General features: G+C 48.2%; 1 protein-coding gene across 1 annotated transcript in view; it reads right to left on the bottom strand.

The window, feature by feature from the left end:
• Window positions 1-54: 54 nt before the first annotated feature.
• The window catches only part of col6a4a (collagen, type VI, alpha 4a), a gene marked incomplete at its 5' end in the record, with an annotated part of 28,441 nt that continues 10,167 nt past the window's right edge, over window positions 55-18,328 (bottom strand). Inside the window, 32 exons of the mRNA XM_080500670.1 lie at window positions 55-1,200; window positions 1,285-1,329; window positions 2,783-2,961; window positions 3,850-3,937; window positions 4,455-5,108; window positions 5,225-5,321; window positions 5,482-5,975; window positions 6,221-6,232; window positions 6,307-6,343; window positions 6,511-6,546; window positions 6,825-6,887; window positions 6,967-7,029; window positions 7,652-7,687; window positions 7,777-7,827; window positions 8,400-8,462; window positions 8,625-8,687; window positions 9,591-9,653; window positions 9,783-9,845; window positions 10,000-10,035; window positions 10,117-10,170; window positions 10,452-10,517; window positions 12,420-12,482; window positions 12,677-12,730; window positions 12,944-12,988; window positions 13,069-13,095; window positions 14,377-14,448; window positions 14,623-14,676; window positions 14,799-14,891; window positions 15,668-15,813; window positions 16,027-16,105; window positions 17,299-17,654; window positions 17,734-18,306. Coding sequence (XP_080356796.1) covers window positions 1,025-1,200; window positions 1,285-1,329; window positions 2,783-2,961; window positions 3,850-3,937; window positions 4,455-5,108; window positions 5,225-5,321; window positions 5,482-5,975; window positions 6,221-6,232; window positions 6,307-6,343; window positions 6,511-6,546; window positions 6,825-6,887; window positions 6,967-7,029; window positions 7,652-7,687; window positions 7,777-7,827; window positions 8,400-8,462; window positions 8,625-8,687; window positions 9,591-9,653; window positions 9,783-9,845; window positions 10,000-10,035; window positions 10,117-10,170; window positions 10,452-10,517; window positions 12,420-12,482; window positions 12,677-12,730; window positions 12,944-12,988; window positions 13,069-13,095; window positions 14,377-14,448; window positions 14,623-14,676; window positions 14,799-14,891; window positions 15,668-15,813; window positions 16,027-16,105; window positions 17,299-17,654; window positions 17,734-18,306 — 4,001 coding nt within the window. The 3' untranslated portion in view covers window positions 55-1,024. The remainder of the gene's footprint in view (window positions 1,201-1,284; window positions 1,330-2,782; window positions 2,962-3,849; window positions 3,938-4,454; window positions 5,109-5,224; window positions 5,322-5,481; window positions 5,976-6,220; window positions 6,233-6,306; window positions 6,344-6,510; window positions 6,547-6,824; window positions 6,888-6,966; window positions 7,030-7,651; window positions 7,688-7,776; window positions 7,828-8,399; window positions 8,463-8,624; window positions 8,688-9,590; window positions 9,654-9,782; window positions 9,846-9,999; window positions 10,036-10,116; window positions 10,171-10,451; window positions 10,518-12,419; window positions 12,483-12,676; window positions 12,731-12,943; window positions 12,989-13,068; window positions 13,096-14,376; window positions 14,449-14,622; window positions 14,677-14,798; window positions 14,892-15,667; window positions 15,814-16,026; window positions 16,106-17,298; window positions 17,655-17,733; window positions 18,307-18,328) is intronic.

The raw sequence follows: 18,328 nt of genomic DNA, 5'->3' as shown, positions 1-18,328 counted from the left end.
AAAAACGACACAGAGACCAGACGTTGTTCCACAAATTCTCCAATACCACGCTACTTTACTGATTCCTTCAAACCTTTAATGGTCAAACAGCTGTTCACATCAGACTCCTCCCACTTCCTCCTTGAAGATGTGAGGATGAGTGAGCGACGGGGCATTGCTCGGGGAGTCAAACACGCGTTCGGGGGAACGTGAAGGGCGGACTTGGCTCGCTGTTTGTGCCTGAAGACATTTGGAAAAGTTTCCCGATACGAAGCACCTCACAAACAACCTCGGCCGCGTTTTTAAAGGCTCCAGTTACAAAATGAAGCCAGAATAGTTTTTTTTTTTTTTTAAAGCAGAATATTTAAGAATAAATGTTAAAAGTCAGTTAACAACAACTTAAGTCTTTCAGAGAAATTCATGACACTGATCTATTTACTAGCTCTTTAATTAATTTGGTTTTATCTTAACCATTTGAAGAAATTTCTAATTTCAACTCAGATATTGTAAAAAAAAAAAAAAATCATCAAAAATGTCTGTGTGATTTGAAAAAGATTCAAGAATGCTGGCAAAGGGAAAACTTGCTGTAGTCCTGTAGCTGTTTTACAAACATCTGTAAATATTCACTACGTCTATTCACTGGTTGTGTGCTCATCAACAGTGTAAACCGACCTGTCTGACACAACTCGACTAAACGTAGGTTTTGTTCTAAGACAAGTACATGAAAGAGTTCATTTTAAACAGTGTGTGATACCACCGTGTGCCAGCAGGCTGTGCTGTGAGCATCCTTTCTGCCCCTGAATCTCATAGAAGCAGCCGGGGATCATCGGTACGACTCGGCGACGTCACGGCTTGTGGTCAAATTCCAGCTGAGGGGAGCTTGTTCGCCTATTTCTCCTTGTTGTTTTTCGTAACTTTGAACTTTAGATTAAATATTCTGAATTGGCCGGTTTCAGTAACATTTCGGTGGGAAGATTTTCCCGAGTTCAGTCTTTAAAAATCAGGAGTGTCGTCTTGTGCGTCTGTGGTGTCCTCCTCCCCGCCATCATCGACTCTTTGTCAGACACAGGTACTCGCACTCCCCCTGCGTGTTGAAGCGATTCTGGTTGCCGCCGCAGCCTCCGTACCAGAAGCGGGCGCACTCGTTCTGCTCGGTGTCGAAGAACCACATCATGGTGTAGTTCTGGCAGCCGCCCTGGTCCTGCTGCAGGAAGCAGGCGTCTGCAACAGGAGACGTTATGTTGAGAGAGCCACATCTGGAAGCCACCGCTAGAATCTGCCGATATCTGCGAACAAAGCCTTTACCTTTCTCAACAAAGCTGCTGTGTTCAGTCTTAAACAAGAGAGGATCTATGAGAGAGCACAGCAACATAACACAACAGAACATTGTCAACCCAACAATGCAAACAAAACAAAATGCCAACACCAAGAAAAACATGGTGCAAACAAGATCAGTAAATCTCGAAAAACATGTTGGGGCATCAAACCTTTGATCCTCAGAAAGAGTTTGGAACAAGTCACCTTGTCTCGGCCGCGAGACTAAAACTGCCCGTGAAAACCATTGCGACACGTTTTGAACATGTTTGAGTACGACACTGAATCACCACAAAGACAAACAGAAATTAAAAACATGTCCGAGGATTTCGATGCCAGACATCTGTGAACATTTTCACGCAGAGTGACAGGAAGAGTTCACGAAATATGAGAAAGTTACCAATATAGATGTGACAGATACCGATGAAGATATGATTGTTATAGAGGACGATGTGAAAGTTACCATTAAAGATGGGAAAGTTAGGAATAAAGACATAAAAGTTGCTGATAATGATGTGAAAGGCAAGAAGGTTACAGATAAAGACATGAAAGTTAACCATAAAGACATGAAAGTTACCAATAAAGACATGAGAATCAACTCTATAGACATGGAATGAAATAGGAAATAAGAGATCAAAGAGATTTATTTAGGCAAGTTTTCGTCAGACTGAAGATTGAAAAAAACTTTAAGTTTGTGTAAATTAAATACATCAATAAAAAGGAGTATTGTGGTGCAGCATTGTGTCACATTGCTTTGTGTTGTTAGGATTGTTAGCATTGTGTTTGCACTGTGTAGCCGCAGCAGCAGCACTCTCACATTTGCGTAGCAACCTGTCGCGTAATTCCTTAGTGCAATGTTAGCGTTGTCAGCATTCGTTTAGCATTGTTAGCATTACATAGCCGCAGTGCTCAGCCTCTCTCGGGACTTACTGTGGATGCCACATGTGCGGAAACATTCATTTTCCGATTTAAAGCGGTTAGCGTTCCCGCCGCAGCCGCCAAACCAGAAGGCGGAGCATGCACCGACGTGTGTGTCGAAGAACCACGCTCGTGCGGAGCGCTGACACGGCGTTCCAACGTCAGCGCGCAAGACGCAGCGGGCTGAAAGGCACAACACACACACATGCTGTCACTGCAGGAAGGCTCAGCACAGGCCTCAGCGAGTCAGCGTTTACTTGCAGCTCGACACACACAGAGCTGAGTCAGCGTTTATTTGCAGCTCGACACACACAGAGCTGAGTCAGCGTTTACCTGCAGCTCGACACACACAGAGCTGAGTCAGCGTTTACCTGCAGCTCGACACACAGAGGATCGCTGACACTGACTCAGTATTTTAAAATTATCTCCAAAATGTTTGTCACCTCAGCTCATAATGCTGTGTCTTTGCTGGAGGGAGTAACACACACACACACAGCAAGTAGAAACAGAAAATATGCAGAAAGCTAACAAACATACATCAGCTGGATGTGTTTGTGTGTGTTTGTGTTACCGCCAATGTCTCCTGTGATGAACCTGTGTCCATCCCCTCTGTTCACAGTGTGGATGACGTCCACCTGGCTGGTCTGAGTCTGACCTCTGGACTGCTCCAGATACCTCTCTTCCTCCTCCTCCCCCTCCTCCTCCTCCTCCTCGGCTGTGATGAAGTCATCCAGGTCTGCAGAGCCCTGACTGAACACACACACACACACACACACACACACACACACACACACACACACACACACACACACACACACACACACACACACACACACACACACATACACATACAGGGTGAAATCTAAACCGGTCGACAGCAGGCACATGAATCACATTCAGAACCAGTTTTATCAACCAACTGTTTTCAGGGTAAAGACTTTTTCCAAGGAAACAGACGTACAAGATAAAATACGTTTCCAGACTAGCATTTGCCAGAGATAGAATCTCTCCAGTGAGTCCTGGGCCGACCCCGGGCCCTCTTCCCAGCCAGACATGGCTGGTAGACCTCTAACGGGAGGCGACCAGGGAGCGTCCCAATCAGATGAACCAAATGAACTGGCTCCTCTCGGTGTGGAGGAGGACCGAAGTTCATGACCGTAGGATGTCGACCCACTTAAACAGAGAGCTTTGTTTTACAGCTCGGCTCCCTTTGCACCACAAGAGTCTGTTACAGTGACTGCATTACGGCAGTTTGAAGCTGTGAGATGCTTAAACCCCTTCACCTCGGGAACAGGCTCCTCCCACACACCGGTGAGGAGCACTTTTTCATCTTTTTATTTGCAAAACCTATGGACTTAGAGTTTGAGGTTCAGATCTGCATCCCATCCACTTCACACTCAGCAGCGAACTGTCCTCAACATCATCCGCAAGAACCAAGCATTTTAGACCAGTGCCCTTGACATATCGCCTGAAGAGACTTCTAACTTGTTTCTACGTCTGACCATGTGTTCGGCTCCTGCTCTGGTTTCATCTCCTGTTGGAGTTGTGTCAGGTGGTCAGCAGGGGGAGCTGTGGCCGACAATCTTACTCTTCAGTGCGCACTTAAGCAGAGGGGTCATGTCAGAGGAGTGTGGTTACCCAGTGATGAAGATCTGTCCTCCATCTTGGCCACGCAGCTGCTCGCACGTCCGTTTTGAAGTAGGGTGAGGATACGAGTGGATTCCCTCTGAAAAACATCACAACGTGCAGCCGGTGAGCCGCTCTGGTCTTCATACACCTGGATCATGTTTCACAGTGTTTCTGGACCCGTGGTTCCAAAAAGCCATTTATCCATCCATCCATCCCCTGAATTTTAATGAAATATAGGTTTCAGACCTAGTCTCAAACTCATTTTGGACTTGATCCAAGACCTCGCCTCATATCTGCAGCTACAAACCGGTTGGAAATAGGTCAGTCTGGCAGACCACCATTCCAGGACCCCCTTGTAAATATATGACAGTAATCAGCAGAGGAGATCTGGAAGATGTCTCCAGCTGGACAGACTGTGTGTCTAATGTGAATTAAAACCAGTCGAGAAAGTCGTTTGACAGCAGAGGACTGCGAGGAAAACTGTTCGTTGATTAATGACGCTGTCGGCGTGAATGAAACAACGGATGGCTGTCTGTGTCTGTGTGTGTGTGTGTGTGTGTGTGTGTGTGTGTGTGTGTGTGTGTGTGTGTGTGTGTGTGTGTGTGTGCTCTCACTGTGTAGGGCAGACAGGAAGGTTCTGAAGAAGCGGTGTGTGTATCCTTGCTCGTCGGCCTGCAGCGTGCTGAGGTGGATCAGGTGTTGCTGGATGGGCGTGCTGGCCAGCTCCTCTACCTGGGCGCGGTTGTAACTGTCACCCACCGTCACCACAAACAGGGCAACGCCCTCACACTTGGCCTTCTGGGCCATGTACCGGAGCCGTTCCTGGTCCTTTTGAGTGGCGGCCGCGGCGCCCACCACGACCAACATGGCCTTCTTCTTGCGCGGCTGTGGGGCCTTCAGCAACACGTCCCTCAGGGCATGCTCCAGCGAGACTGCCAGCGCCGACGAGCCGCCCCGCTGCCGCAAGCGCAGCAGGTGGCTCTGCATGGCTTCGCGGTTCTGGTACGTCTGCAGTTGGAACTCCACTTCGGCATCCCGGCTGCCGCTCTGCTGGACCACGGCCACTCTGGCGGTGGAGCCGGCCTGGCCAGGCTCGGGGCTCACGGCCAGCTGCTCCACCACAGAGGACAGCAGCTGCTGAGCGCCGGTGTACTCATCAGCCCGCACCTCCCTGGAACCGTCCGGCACCAGCACCAGGTCCACGTTGACGTCCTGATGGCGAAGGGGGTCCTGGATGAAAGAGCACTCCTCTGATCGGCTGCAGGGGTCTTGAGGGGCGGGGGGGGGGGGGGGGGGGGGGGGGGGGGCAGAGCAGTGAGGTGAGCATGTGAAGAACTGCCAACATTATTAATCATGTGGTAACCATGGTAACCATGAGGCTCACCGTAACAAATTGCACAGTTCTTGATCTTCTTCAGGTCAGTAATCTGGTCCTGCTGCCTTCCCAACATGGTGAACATGGAGTTCCCCGAGTCATCCACCTGGGGACACACACACACACACACGCACACACACACACACACACACACACACACACACACACACACACACACACACACACACACACACACACACACACACACACACTGGCATCATTTGCTCATAACAAACAGTGACGTCACATGACCTAATCAGACCTACCTCCATGGCTCGGACCACAGCCGGGGCGCTCTTCAGGGAAACCACGGCAGGAACAATGTTGAGGCCTCGGTACTCCATGACTGCGGTCAGGATGTCGTCAACCGCCTGTGAAGGGCCGCTGGAGAAGAAGACAGCCACCTTCCTCATCATCACTCCGGCACGCACACGTTTGAAGACGTGGTGACCGACGAAGCGCATTGCGCTGCCCAGATGCCGCTTGTTGGCTGTCCTCTCCAGCGCCAGGTTCTGCACAGCGTCCAGCAGCTGCTGCCGCCGCCGGTAGTCCTGGAAACGGATCAGGAACTTGGTGTAGGTGCTGTATCCCACCACGGCCACGCGGGCACCCCTCGGACAGTTACTCTCCGCGATGTCCACGCCGTCCAGCAGGGTGAGGAGGGCGGAACGCTGCCGCTCAAACGCCGCCGGCGTCACATCGTCGGACATGTCCAGACCGAACACCAGCTCAGTGGGGTAGGAGGGGCATCCAGACTGACCTGAGGACCGCCAGAGAGACGCGGGGTTTAATGCGGGAACGGCAATAAGAATAGGCAGCAACAGCCAAGCAGGGGAGTTCTTCACCACCGTCATCATCCTCATCAGATTCTTAACCATCTGCATGATGTTACAGTTTAAACTCTGAGGGTTAATGACACACAGTCAACACCAAAAACTGATGGAGGTCATCATGAAGCTCCTCCTTCTTCATCCTTCTCATACTCCTCCTCCTTGAGATACGTACCTCTGGAACAGGCTGTGAACAGAGAACAGAGAATGAGGAGCTGAACATCCAGTTTGTCCTGCAGAGCTTGAGGAGTGTGAACTCACCACAGTTGTCCCTGATGTAAGTGACCAGCTGACACTCCTGAAAGCACACAGAGGCTCAGTCAAGGTTTCCATCAGATCCTTCCAGGATCTCATTTTTTTCAGACAGACAACGTTAATTCTTGAAACGTCAGCTAGCCATCTATGTGTGTGAAATATTATGATTTTGAGAAGGAGCTGATTACTGTGGCTTCACAGGTGACTTACAGTCATCCCCATGCTTCCTGGAGGACCTCTGGGACCCTGAGGTGAAAAAAGGACAGTTAATTGTTCCACTCTCTTTATTCATAACCCATTGTATGGATTTGGTGTGAGGCCCAGTTTCTGATGAACTTATATCAATCTCTCCACATGGCAGAGATGTGATGAGATTCAGAACTCCAGCAGAAGAAAGATGTTTTTCAGACAGCTTCTATCCGTCTTGGTGGACCTCTGACAGTATCAGAAGGACCCTCAAAAATTCACAGAGACCACAGATCTCTGAGGCAGCAATCAAAACTGGCTTCAGTGGACGGACTCACTCTGTGTCCTGGATGACCGTACTCTCCCGTCACTCCCGACTCTCCCGGCAGCCCGGAGTTCCCCTGCAGTCACCGAACACGAGAAGAGCGTCAGCGAAGGAAGCGGCATCGGACCGAGCGACAGACAGAGGAGCACACTCACCCCTCGGCCACAGTTCCCTTTCCGTCCTGGGTACCCCTTAGGTCCCTGCAGGCCGTCCTCGCCCTGGAAGGAAACGCTCACAATTCAGGCCTCGTTCATCACAAATGGTCCAAACAGCCTAATGGCTTTTTAATCTTGCAGTATGCTCACTGCACATAAAAGATTATACCAAGAACTACACATCTGTGTTGTTTCACTGGAGTCTTTAATCTACCCGACCTGAAAGTATCTGGAATGGCTCCAGTTTGGAAACAGTTTATACAAACCTTTTTGAATTAATCTTCTGGGACTTCTCAAACACTGCTATAAACACAGGAAATACTTTCAGTTTCCTGTCCATCTATATGTGACCTGCAGGGGGAGCTATCACACACATACACACACACCAGTGGCTGGTGCTCTCCAGCTGTGTCTGTGTGTTTTAACATGAGTGTGTGTAGTTGCACAGAGAGTATCGGAGGTCAGTGCAGGCTAAAGGGTCAGGAAACATTCCGTTTCATGGACTCATGTTAACTAAATGTACAGTCATGAGTTTACACATTTTCCAGAAATGACACTGACCTTTAGCTTCAGTTCTAACTCCTGTACCCTCAGTACTAACACCTTTAGCTTTTTGTTTCGGATTGCGATTGGAGGCTTTTATTACACTCTGGGACGTCAGAGGTCAAACATTCAGCCGACTCACCGGCAGACCGGGATAACCAGGAAAACCAGGGTCCCCCTGAGGAAGACAGGAGAGGAAGAACAGTGAGAACAATGGTCACCCACACGTACAAATAAAATGAAAGAGCTTATGGAGGTTGGCTCTACCTTTGCGCCTTGAGAGCCTGCAGGTCCATAACCATCACGACCATCCTGACCCTGAAACACAATACAAAGGCTGGCAGGCAGAACTTCTGGAAAATTAATGAAGACTAGCTCAAGTAGAAGTGTGTCGTATGGCCCGGGAACATAGTTTGTTAATCCATGAAAAAGCTCTTCTTTATTTGGAACTGCCTTCTTGTTCCTCATGACCCAGCAGCACTCTTGGTTCTCAGAGCACTGGCTTACTGGAGGTTCTGAGGTTTGGAATGGGAGGCAGAGCTTTCAGCTATGGGGCTCCTCTCATACAGAACCAGCTCCCAGTTTGAGTTAAGGAGGCTGACATAGTCTCTGAGGTCCTTAAGGTTTGGCTTCAGACTTTTCTGGTTCAGGTCACACCGTATGCTAGTGGAGCTGCTATATGTTTAGACTGCTGAGAGACCTTTACTGCACTGATTCTGCTTCTGCAGAAAGTCTCTGCAGGTTTCTTCATGTTCCCACGCTTGCTAACGTGGTCTTCTTGTTTTTCCTCTGGAAATGTGTCTTCAGATGACTGTGTTGTATTTGGAACTATATGGATAAAGTTGAAGTGAAGTAAAACACATTCCACAATACAAAAGTGGGAATCATACCGGCATCCCTCTGGCTCCCAGCGGTCCTCCAACCCCTCGTTCACCCGGTTCTCCTGGTTGTCCCTGAAACACAAACCCTGTTTCTATGTGTGCGATCACACTATTTAACCAACGTCCCAACAGGACTGAAAGAGTCTGAGAACTCAACTGTCCAGATTGTGAAACGATCACAGAGCTAAAAATCACACGTAGTTGAGGTCAGGCGGGGATGAAAATGTCACAAACCTTTTGTCCGTTGCCACCGTGGCGTCCAGCTGCTCCGGGACCTCCAGGTAATCCGGGTCCTCCCTGCAGAACGACAGAAGCAGTTCTGTGAATATGAACGTGTTTTCCTGCTCAGCTAGTCTGTGTTGGCTGTGTTCAACAGTCCAACTCTGGGGGGGTTTCAAAACATAGATATCAAGCTGCTTTCTGATAGTTTCCCATGGAGCGTCAGGACCACAGACTTTCTTTGTTCTCTTTGCTTTGTGTGGTTGAATCTGAACTTTAAGCTACAAAAAAAAAAAAAAACTAAAAATGGAAAAATGCTTATTAGAATCTATTCGTAACTCCAACACGCCGTGTCCACATGAGCCCAAATGATTTTTGTTCTCCCTGTCCTTCTTTAAACGCCATACGCAAAAGAAGCATGCAAAAATCCTTGTATTTGAGAAATACAACATATCGCCAAATTAAACCAAATAACACCAGGAGAAGCTACTGGAGCATGTCGGCCACCATTTTTGTTAGCAAGTGACATTGCAGAGAGGGTTATGGGGTTATCGGGTCAAGACGTGAGCCGATGACATCATTTTCATAATTTGCACGCCAACACGAAGTTTTAAAATGTGTCCACTCTGGAACCTATTTTAAACAAACAACTCCTAAAACGCTGTGCTGTATGGATGATCAACTAAAAACAATGTGGTTACATACATAGGCGTTGAGTCACTTCTGTTCCTCAACTGTACTGTGGCTTTGGTGAACACCACCGCCTGCAGGGGGCGCTGCCATCGGGTTAAATGTGTCTTGGATTGTTTAGTGTTTTGGGGGAGTGATCAGGTTGACTGGCTCCATGTGGAGCCGAACATGAACGCACTCTGCTTTGAATTGGGTTGAACTGGTTTAAGCGGGTTTTCTGACCAGTTCAAACTGTTACCTGCCTTTATTGATTTTCTGGGTCTGGAATGGAAGGAGCAGTGATGATCTCACCTGTGGTCCTGGGAGGCCGGGGATGCCTCTGGGCCCAGGTTGACCTCTGGCCCCCCTCGTACCCTGTAGGGACAGAAGGACACTTGTTCGGAAGCTCCTCCTCCACTTCCTGTCTTCATGAACAGTGTTCCCATTGGACGAAGGCTCCTCCTCCTCCTCCTCCTCACACTCCTACCTGTCCAAGGTACTCACCTGAGGACCAGATGGTCCGGCTATGCCCGGTAGTCCTGCTGCTCCGGGCTGTCCAGGTGGGCCCTGCAGACACACAAGGTTTAACACTATGATAGTCTCTCTCTCTCTCTCTCTCTCTCTCTCTCTCTCTCTCTCTCTCTCTCTCTCTCTCTCTCTCTCTCTCTCTTTCACACACACACACACACACACACACACACTTACACCCACACGCTCCTACCTTCTCCCCCATCGGCCCCCTTCTTCCATCAGGCCCCTGAACAAAAGCAGAAAAGGATTGTAAGAACTGACGTTTGAGATCATTGAAATGAAACTCCTCTTGCGACTGAAATCTCACCGGGTTTCCCTCCACACCGATCTCCCCGGGTCGGCCGTCCTGTCCAGGTGAACCCTGTTGATATGCACACGCCACAGCCCCAAGTTTACAGTTTACCGAACTTCCCAGAACTCCACATTAAAGACACTCGGGGACGTGCAACTGTCTAAACGAAACCTTCTGTCTAAAGTAGGACACCTTCAACATCTGACTGGAAAATCTTTAAACTCCAGTCCTGTACAGGTAAACCTCCAGTCCTGTACAGGTAAACCTTCAGTCCTGTACAGGTAAACCTTCAGTCCTGTACAGGTAAACCTTCAGTGTCCTCCAGGTAAACTGTTCCCTCACCTACTTACCGGTAATCCGGGGTTTCCACCGTCTCCTTTGGGCCCTGGTACGTTGTTATCGGCTCCTGGTTCTCCCTGTCAGACAGAGTTAGTCACTGAGTGCTGGAAGATAAACTGAGAGAAGTGGAGAGTCCAGCTGTGCTGCAGCTGTGTTTAAGTCTAATTATTTACTGATCTCTGTGTGTGGTTTAAAGCCTGTTCAGCGCTGAGGTGTCTGTTACCGATCTGGACGCTGATGGTTTGGATTTGTTAGTAAATCTTAGCAGAACTAATAGTGTGTTGGCGTCGCTCTCAGTTGCTGGATGTCTGTCTGCTCTGGTCAGACGTTTTTAACCACATTCAGTCTCATGAATGTCACACAAGCCAAATTTCACTCTTCTACATAAAAAGAACCTCTTTTTTTTTCCATCACAAAGTTCTCAGATTCAGCCTTGGCACATCTGCGGGATCGTATTTAATTGTTGCAGGTGGCAACTAAAGTTTCTCTCCATCTGTTGCGCGTAATATGATCTTGTCTAACTGTGATGAGAAACAAAAGGGGAAGAAAGCATGATTAAATTAATGATTTTTTCACTTGTAATCGCTTTATTGTGGTACTCTGTAAGTTGCTTCAACGTTGGAAAAGAATCAAAAAATGTCCACATGGTTTTGGACTGAAATGCGATTATAAATTGAAAACATGTGTGACGCTGACTGGACATTTATTCCACCTTCACACAGGAGTTGTTTCAGATTTGCATTTGATTTTCAATGCACTCACAGAACACAATGACAACAACAATGACTGTCTCACGGCGAAAGCAAAAACACCATGCCGCTGCTATACCAGACAGTTTCTTGGAAATCAAGGAGTCTTGCTATATTGCTCACTTTATCAGGTCCTCCTGGCAATCTGAAGTGATCCGATCCATAAATCTGAAGCGTCGAGTTTCAGAAGGTTCACCGAGGAACCATTGAGACCTTGACTTTTTATTTTTTGTGCGGCCATACAGCAAACCAAAATCCAAAGTACCAACTTTTCTGCTCTTGACTTGAGCTCATTAAAAACACATGTGAGAGTTTGACAGAAGGCATTAGATTGCTTGAGCCTGATAAAGTGGCCTCTCAGTGCACATGTTGACTTATTTCTGCAATGTTTGTGCTGCAAAGATTAACCCCGGAGGAATGTTTGGAAACGTTTCCGTGACCTTCCTCACAGTTTACGTTAAAGCGCAGGAGGAGTCGTCTCGTCTTCGCTCGTAAGTTTAAACACGTGTGACGAGTCAATGTCACAGACATTCCGTGTTTTTACTGAAATCGCTTTCAGCTTCATTCACACAAAGTCTGATGGACAAGTGACCTCCCCCCCAAAAATGGCAACGGAACCAGAGGACCAGCTTCTTTCAGAGATTTTCCCTTCATCCTGCCTTGTTCTCTTAATAAAAAGGTCTGCAGTGGAGCTGTTCCTGACAGCTGTTTGGCTCCAGACCGACAGCTTGAAGAAGACACATGATGCACATTTCAAGTTCTGTGATTTAAATGACACGTCAGCCTTCAGGCTCATTCCAGGACAAACCGGGAGAAAGTGACTCTGGGATTTAGCGGGTCAGATGGAGGGAAAACGTTGAAGTCTCTTTTCGGCTGCATCGTCTTTCTGAGTCTTCGTATCTCATTAACGGAAGAAGCAGCATGTGAAACTTTTGACAGGCGAGCTCGTCTGTATCGTTAAATAATTAGTTTTTAAATTTCAACTTTTTTTTTTTCTGTATGAGACGAACATTCTGTACCAAATACACACATTCATCCAGCAGCCACAACTTCACAAATACAACTGTAAAGCAAAACTATTTTACAAGTTAAAAACTTCCAACAGTGTGGAACATTAACAGCAGCTGGGACAAGAACATAGAAATGTTTCACATTTAACAACAACATTTTACAAACATGTTTCACACCAAGTGCTGGAACGTTCCTTCTGAAGTCTGTTATGAAACTCACCGGATCTCCTCTCAGTCCTCGCTGTCCCTTCAGTCCTGGCTCTCCACTGATACCCGGGATACCCTGAGGGCGACAATTCAGCTTGTCAGTCATTCCGCGGCAGTTCAGAGATCTGAGGTCAGAGGTCGCCGCATCTGAGCTTCGCCGCGTCGCCACCGAGAGACACAGTGAATTCCTCCCAAGCAAAAAATCTTTGAGTCCACAAGAGAAAGAATCCAGGACACGACCACGGGACGGATGAAGGAGAATCATCTCACCGGATTTCCGGGGAATCCTCTCTCTCCTCGGCCTCCGTCCGCACCCACGTTCCCCTGAAAACACAGAGAACCCTCGATCAGTGAGCTCCTGAACGCACCACATCCAAACATCAGGTGCTGCTTTGACTGCTTGAGGAGGACGGGGACGTGAGGTTAAGTCTCCGTCCTCATCAACTCTTCTACACCCCCGTGGTCACAGTCAGAGACTTGATGAGGTAGGTTAGCTCACGTTAGCCTAGCGTGTGTTGTTGTTGCGTTGTTTTGTACCTGCTCTCCGTCCACGCCGTCCAGACCTTGCTCTCCGTCCTCGCCCTGCCAACGCACAGCGGCCGTGGTCAGACCGACATCACAATCCCAACACAACCAAACTGAGAGCACGGCTGCACACTCACCATTTCTCCTCTGATACCACGGCCACCCTGCAGACACACAAAGACACACAACGCTTAGGATTGCACAAAGACTGAAATCCCAATAAACGTATGTAAGAAAAGTCTATGACGATCACTGGTTCTCTAACATATCGACGAGATGGAAATGTAAAACTGAGGTGTTTTAAAAAAGGGGAAAAGGAGATGCACAAAGGCATACCACAGGTAGAGGCATACCACAGGTAGAGGCATACAACAGGTAGAGACATACAACAGGTAGAGACACACCACAGGTAGAGACATACAACAGGTAGAGACACACCACAGGTAGAGACACTCCACAGGTAGAGACACACCACAGTTAGAGACACACCACAGGTAGAGACATACAACAGGTAGGGACACACCACAGGTAGAGACACACCACAGGTAGAGACATACCACAGGTAGAGACACACCACAGTTAGAGACACACCACAGGTAGGGACACACCACAGGTAGGGACACACCACAGGTAGAGACACACCACAGGTAGAGACATACCACAGGTAGAGACATACCACAGGTAGAGACATACCACAGGTAGGGACACACCACAGGTAGAGACGCACCACAGGTAGAGACACACCACACGTAGAGACATACAACAGGTAGAGACATACCCCAGGTAGAGACACACCACAGGTAGAGACATACAACAGGTAGAGACATACCACAGGTAGGGACACACCACAGGTAGAGACACACCACAGGTAGAGACATACCACAGGTAGAGACACACCACAGTTAGAGACACACCACAGGTAGGGACACACCACAGGTAGGGACACACCACAGGTAGAGACACACCACAGGTAGAGACATACCACAGGTAGAGACATACCACAGGTAGAGACATACCACAGGTAGGGACACACCACAGGTAGAGACGCACCACAGGTAGAGACACACCACACGTAGAGACATACAACAGGTAGAGACATACCCCAGGTAGAGACACACCACAGGTAGAGACATACAACAGGTAGAGACATACCACAGGTAGGGACACACCACAGGTAGAGACACACCACAGGTAGAGACACACCACACGTAGAGACATACAACAGGTAGAGACATACCACAGGTAGAGACACACCACAGGTAGAGACATACCACAGGTAGGGACACACCACAGGTAGAGACACACCACAGGTAGAGACATACAACAGGTAGAGACATACCACAGGTAGAGACATACCACAGGTAGAGACATACAACAGGTAGGGACATACCACAGGTAGGGACATACCACAGGTAGAGACATACAACAGGTAGAGACATAAATACCGGAAGTCCTCTGAGTCCAGAGCAGCCCTGCACACCCTGAGGTCCACTTGGTCCAGGATGACCTCGCTCACCCTGCAAAACACACACACACACACAAACACACACACACACACACACACACACACACACACACACACACACACACACACACACACACACACACACACCCAAGAAGAGTCTTCAGCTGATGGTGAGCTTCTTCAAATGAACCCATAATGATCAAAGTGAAGGTGAAGAGCCACTTACAGAGACGCCTTCTTCTCCAGGGAAACCTTGGTGACCCTTCAGTCCAGATATACCCTGTACACACACACACACACACACACACACAGAACAGTCCAATGGATTGTCGGCTCTCAGTATGCTCTCGGCTGTTAACCAGGAAGTAAAACAACAAAGGAAGTTCATCAGTGTTTCCTCACCTTTGACCCCGGCGGACCCCGAGAGCCGCGGATGCCTTCATGTCCCGCACATTTGCACATGAGGCTGCAGCACTCTCGATTGGCCACTGTGTCCTGCAGAGAGATGAGATATGGAACACCTGGTGTTGTCAACAACTACTCGCACAACGACAACGATTTACTCAACAACACTCCAGATAAGATCCTCTCCATTTGCACAAACAACCTTTTCATTTAAGGCCATCAAACTCTGGAATCGACTTGCAGACTGTCTGAAGTTTTTCTGTAGTTTCGAGCACCTTTTTTCTCAAAACTTGATAAAAACACATTATGGAAAACCAGCTGTGTCGGCATCAGTCCAAATAGATTGTCTATTGTGTTGTTTGTATAATGTAGTGGCGAAAGGTTTTTAGTATTCTGTATGAATTTTAAGAAACCTGATGAATTGTTCTGGTTATTGCTAATGTAGTAATAATGTTACCGATTGTACTGTAGGGTATAACTGTCACGTTGTGTTCCTGCATGGGGACGGCAGATGAGCAACAACTACAGTAAATCTGATACAAGGCATCTTTTCTTTAAGATTAACGTATTTTGTATATGGTCGCTGACAAACTAAATTAAACTGAACTAAACTAAACAGCAGTGCCAATTCACCCAAAAACGGCAGCAACAAAGATCCATTCAACAATAATGATTCAATAAACAACAACAATTCACTCACCAGCAACAAACTCCATAACCAACAACAATCAACCCGATTGTACAAGGTGTATAGTGGTTGTGCAGTAGGTGTGTATTAGTTGTGTAAAAAGGTGTACAGTGGCTGCGTAATAGGCGCGTGGGAGTCGTGTAGCAGGTGTGAAGTCCCGGTTATGTTGATCCCTTACGATCTGTTGGAGAATGGTGCTGCCCACACTCGTCATGCTGATGCTCAGAGGGACGTTGTAACCGAAACCTCGGCCGAACTCCACCATCTGCATCTGAGCCGAGTCACGCGCTCCCTCCAGAGGAACCACCAGGAGGGCGCTGATCCCTGCAGCACCGACAGCACAGTTGCACAACAACAACTGAGACAAGAGGACAATTACACAGCAACACCGTTACACACAAACAGTGTAATAACAGCACGGCACAACAACGGTGCGATACGCAACACAGCAACCAATTACACAACACAATGATGAGGAAACAAGTGAGGGGCTGTGAGTGAAGCACACTCATTAACCCTCTCACTCTGAGGCGTTACCGGACTGTCTCAGCAGGTCCGACTCGTGTCTCAGCTTCGTTACGTCTTCGTCGAGTCCGTCAGAGAAGATCACCGCCACCTACAGGAGGAAACGCGTCACACAATCAGTCAGTAGGTCACAGCCTGAACCTGGAGACAGGAGGACACGCGAGTGCCTTGTCGATTGTCGCGTTGTGGATTTTGTCATTTCATTCTCTCACTCCGGTTTAAACTTTGAAGATTTAGTTTTTTTTGTTTACTTATATCTGTTTTATTCAATGAAAGTCTGTTCTCTCAGTCTACTGGACCACCTGTATTCATTTATATTGAAATATATATTAAATATTGCAGATTTCTCACACTAAGTCGGTGCAAACAGAGAACAGAAGTCAGTTTATCGTCTTTTAATTTCCTTCAAACTGAAGATACAGTCTCATATCCGTGGCGGCAGAGACATCTTGGTGTGTTGTTGTATTTAGTTTGAAACTCTCCCAGATGAGTTACAGACGTTGAATCACCCTCTGCTCTCACGACTGCTGCTTCTGGAGCCGTGGGAGAGCAGATCTCTCTCAATTTAGTGAAACAACTACAGATGGGTCACAGACGTCAAACAGAGTCCGCGGGGCTTGACACCACAGGAAGTCACACAGACCAAGATCTTCTGACTCCTGGTTCAGCTTTGTGTGTGACAGACGTCACACCTACACTGTCTGACCATCGACTGACATCTGTGGACCAGGAGGTGCAACTAATCTTGTCTAGAAGGCATAAAGATACTATCTGAGCAGTTAAAGGACAATAAGGTTATCAAATATCTGAAAGCTGTCCAGAAACTTTCCTGAAGGAGTCTGAACCAGGTCAAATGTCTTTGAAATTTACTGTAAAATCTAGTTCAGAACCTGTCCACAATTGTGCAAAAAACCACTCCCAAGATTAACTTACTTGCGATACCAAAATCCTTTGAAATATACCCAAAACTTCCCATAGTGTCAAACCAGCCTGAAACCAGCCCAAACCCGAGCCACGAATGACACCAAAAGAGTCCAGATCCAGCCCAGAAACTGTCAGAATCCTCCTTTAACGCCAGACCAGCACAGGTTTCAAACTAATGTTAAAAAGCAATAACTCCTCTGCAAACAATCAAACTTGATCACTTATTAACTTCTTAACTGGAACTGATCTAAAATAACAAGGGTTTCAAGGAAGTTGAAAGTTTCTTTAATGAGTCGGTCACACCAGTCACGGACTCGTCTCCTTTCAGCTGTAAAAAGACATCGTTGTTTTTGAACTGACCTTCACGCTGGCTCTGGACTGGCTGGAGAACTTTTCACTGAAGGACTTAAGCAAGGCCGAGTTGAAGTAGTTGGGCTGAGCTATTTGCAGGGTCATGACCTTCCTGACCACGTCGTTGTTGCTGGCCTCAAAGTTTGTGTCATAGATCATGCGTCCGTCTGGGCCCAACACCCTGTAGCCGATGCCAGTGCTGATGGGGGTGGGGCCCTCGCAGCACAGCCCCTTCACTGAGGAGACGTAGTGGACGATTTCCGGCAAGAAGGTTCTCAGCTTGGGGTGACCGCTGATCAGCATTTCCCCGGATGAACCAGCCCTCTGTGAGATGTCAAAGCCCATGGCGATGTCGATGCTGCAGGCTAGAGGGAGAAGAGGTTGACCTTCAGCTGGCTGATGCAGACAGGAAGCACACCGAGCCATTCCCAGATCAGAACTCACCGCTTGGATCTTTAATGGGCTTGGACTCGCAGATGGTGTCTACCACCTTCTGCTTTATCCTCTCCAAGCTGCCAAAGTCCTGCACAGTGAAGAGCCGATCCGGCGTTCTGGTGATCTGCAGCAGCTCCAGGTCGTGGACGTTCCCAATGCCGATGGCGAACACCTCTACTCCCAGAGCCCTGAGAAGCTCAGCAGCATCTGCCACATCATCCTGTGACTCTCCGTCAGTGATCAGCACCAGGTTCTGAGAGATCCCCCTACGGGCTCCAGTCGCCGCCTCGAAATGCCCACGGATGGCGTTCAGAGCGCGGCCAATGTTGGTTCCTCCGCCAAGCTGGTGCAACTTCAGGATGTGCTCGGACACGGCATCGTTGGTGAGGTACTGGTTGAGGTAAAACTCATGCTGGAAGTCGCTGCTGAACTGAGCAAGGCCGACGTGCACCAGGTCGGCGCTGACTTTGAAGCTGCTGACCAACTCACTGGTGAACTTCTTCATGAGGATGTAGTCTGCAGAGGTGATGCTGCCCGACTGGTCGAGGAGGAAGACCAGGTCCGCCTTCTGTTTCTCGCATACTGCAGAAACAAGCACACCACA

This window comes from Blennius ocellaris, assembly GCF_963422515.1.
Source record: "Blennius ocellaris genome assembly, chromosome: 8".
Taxonomy (NCBI): Eukaryota; Metazoa; Chordata; class Actinopteri; order Blenniiformes; family Blenniidae; genus Blennius; species Blennius ocellaris.
Note: the sequence above shows the minus strand (reverse complement) of the source record. Positions and strands in the feature narration are given on the sequence as shown.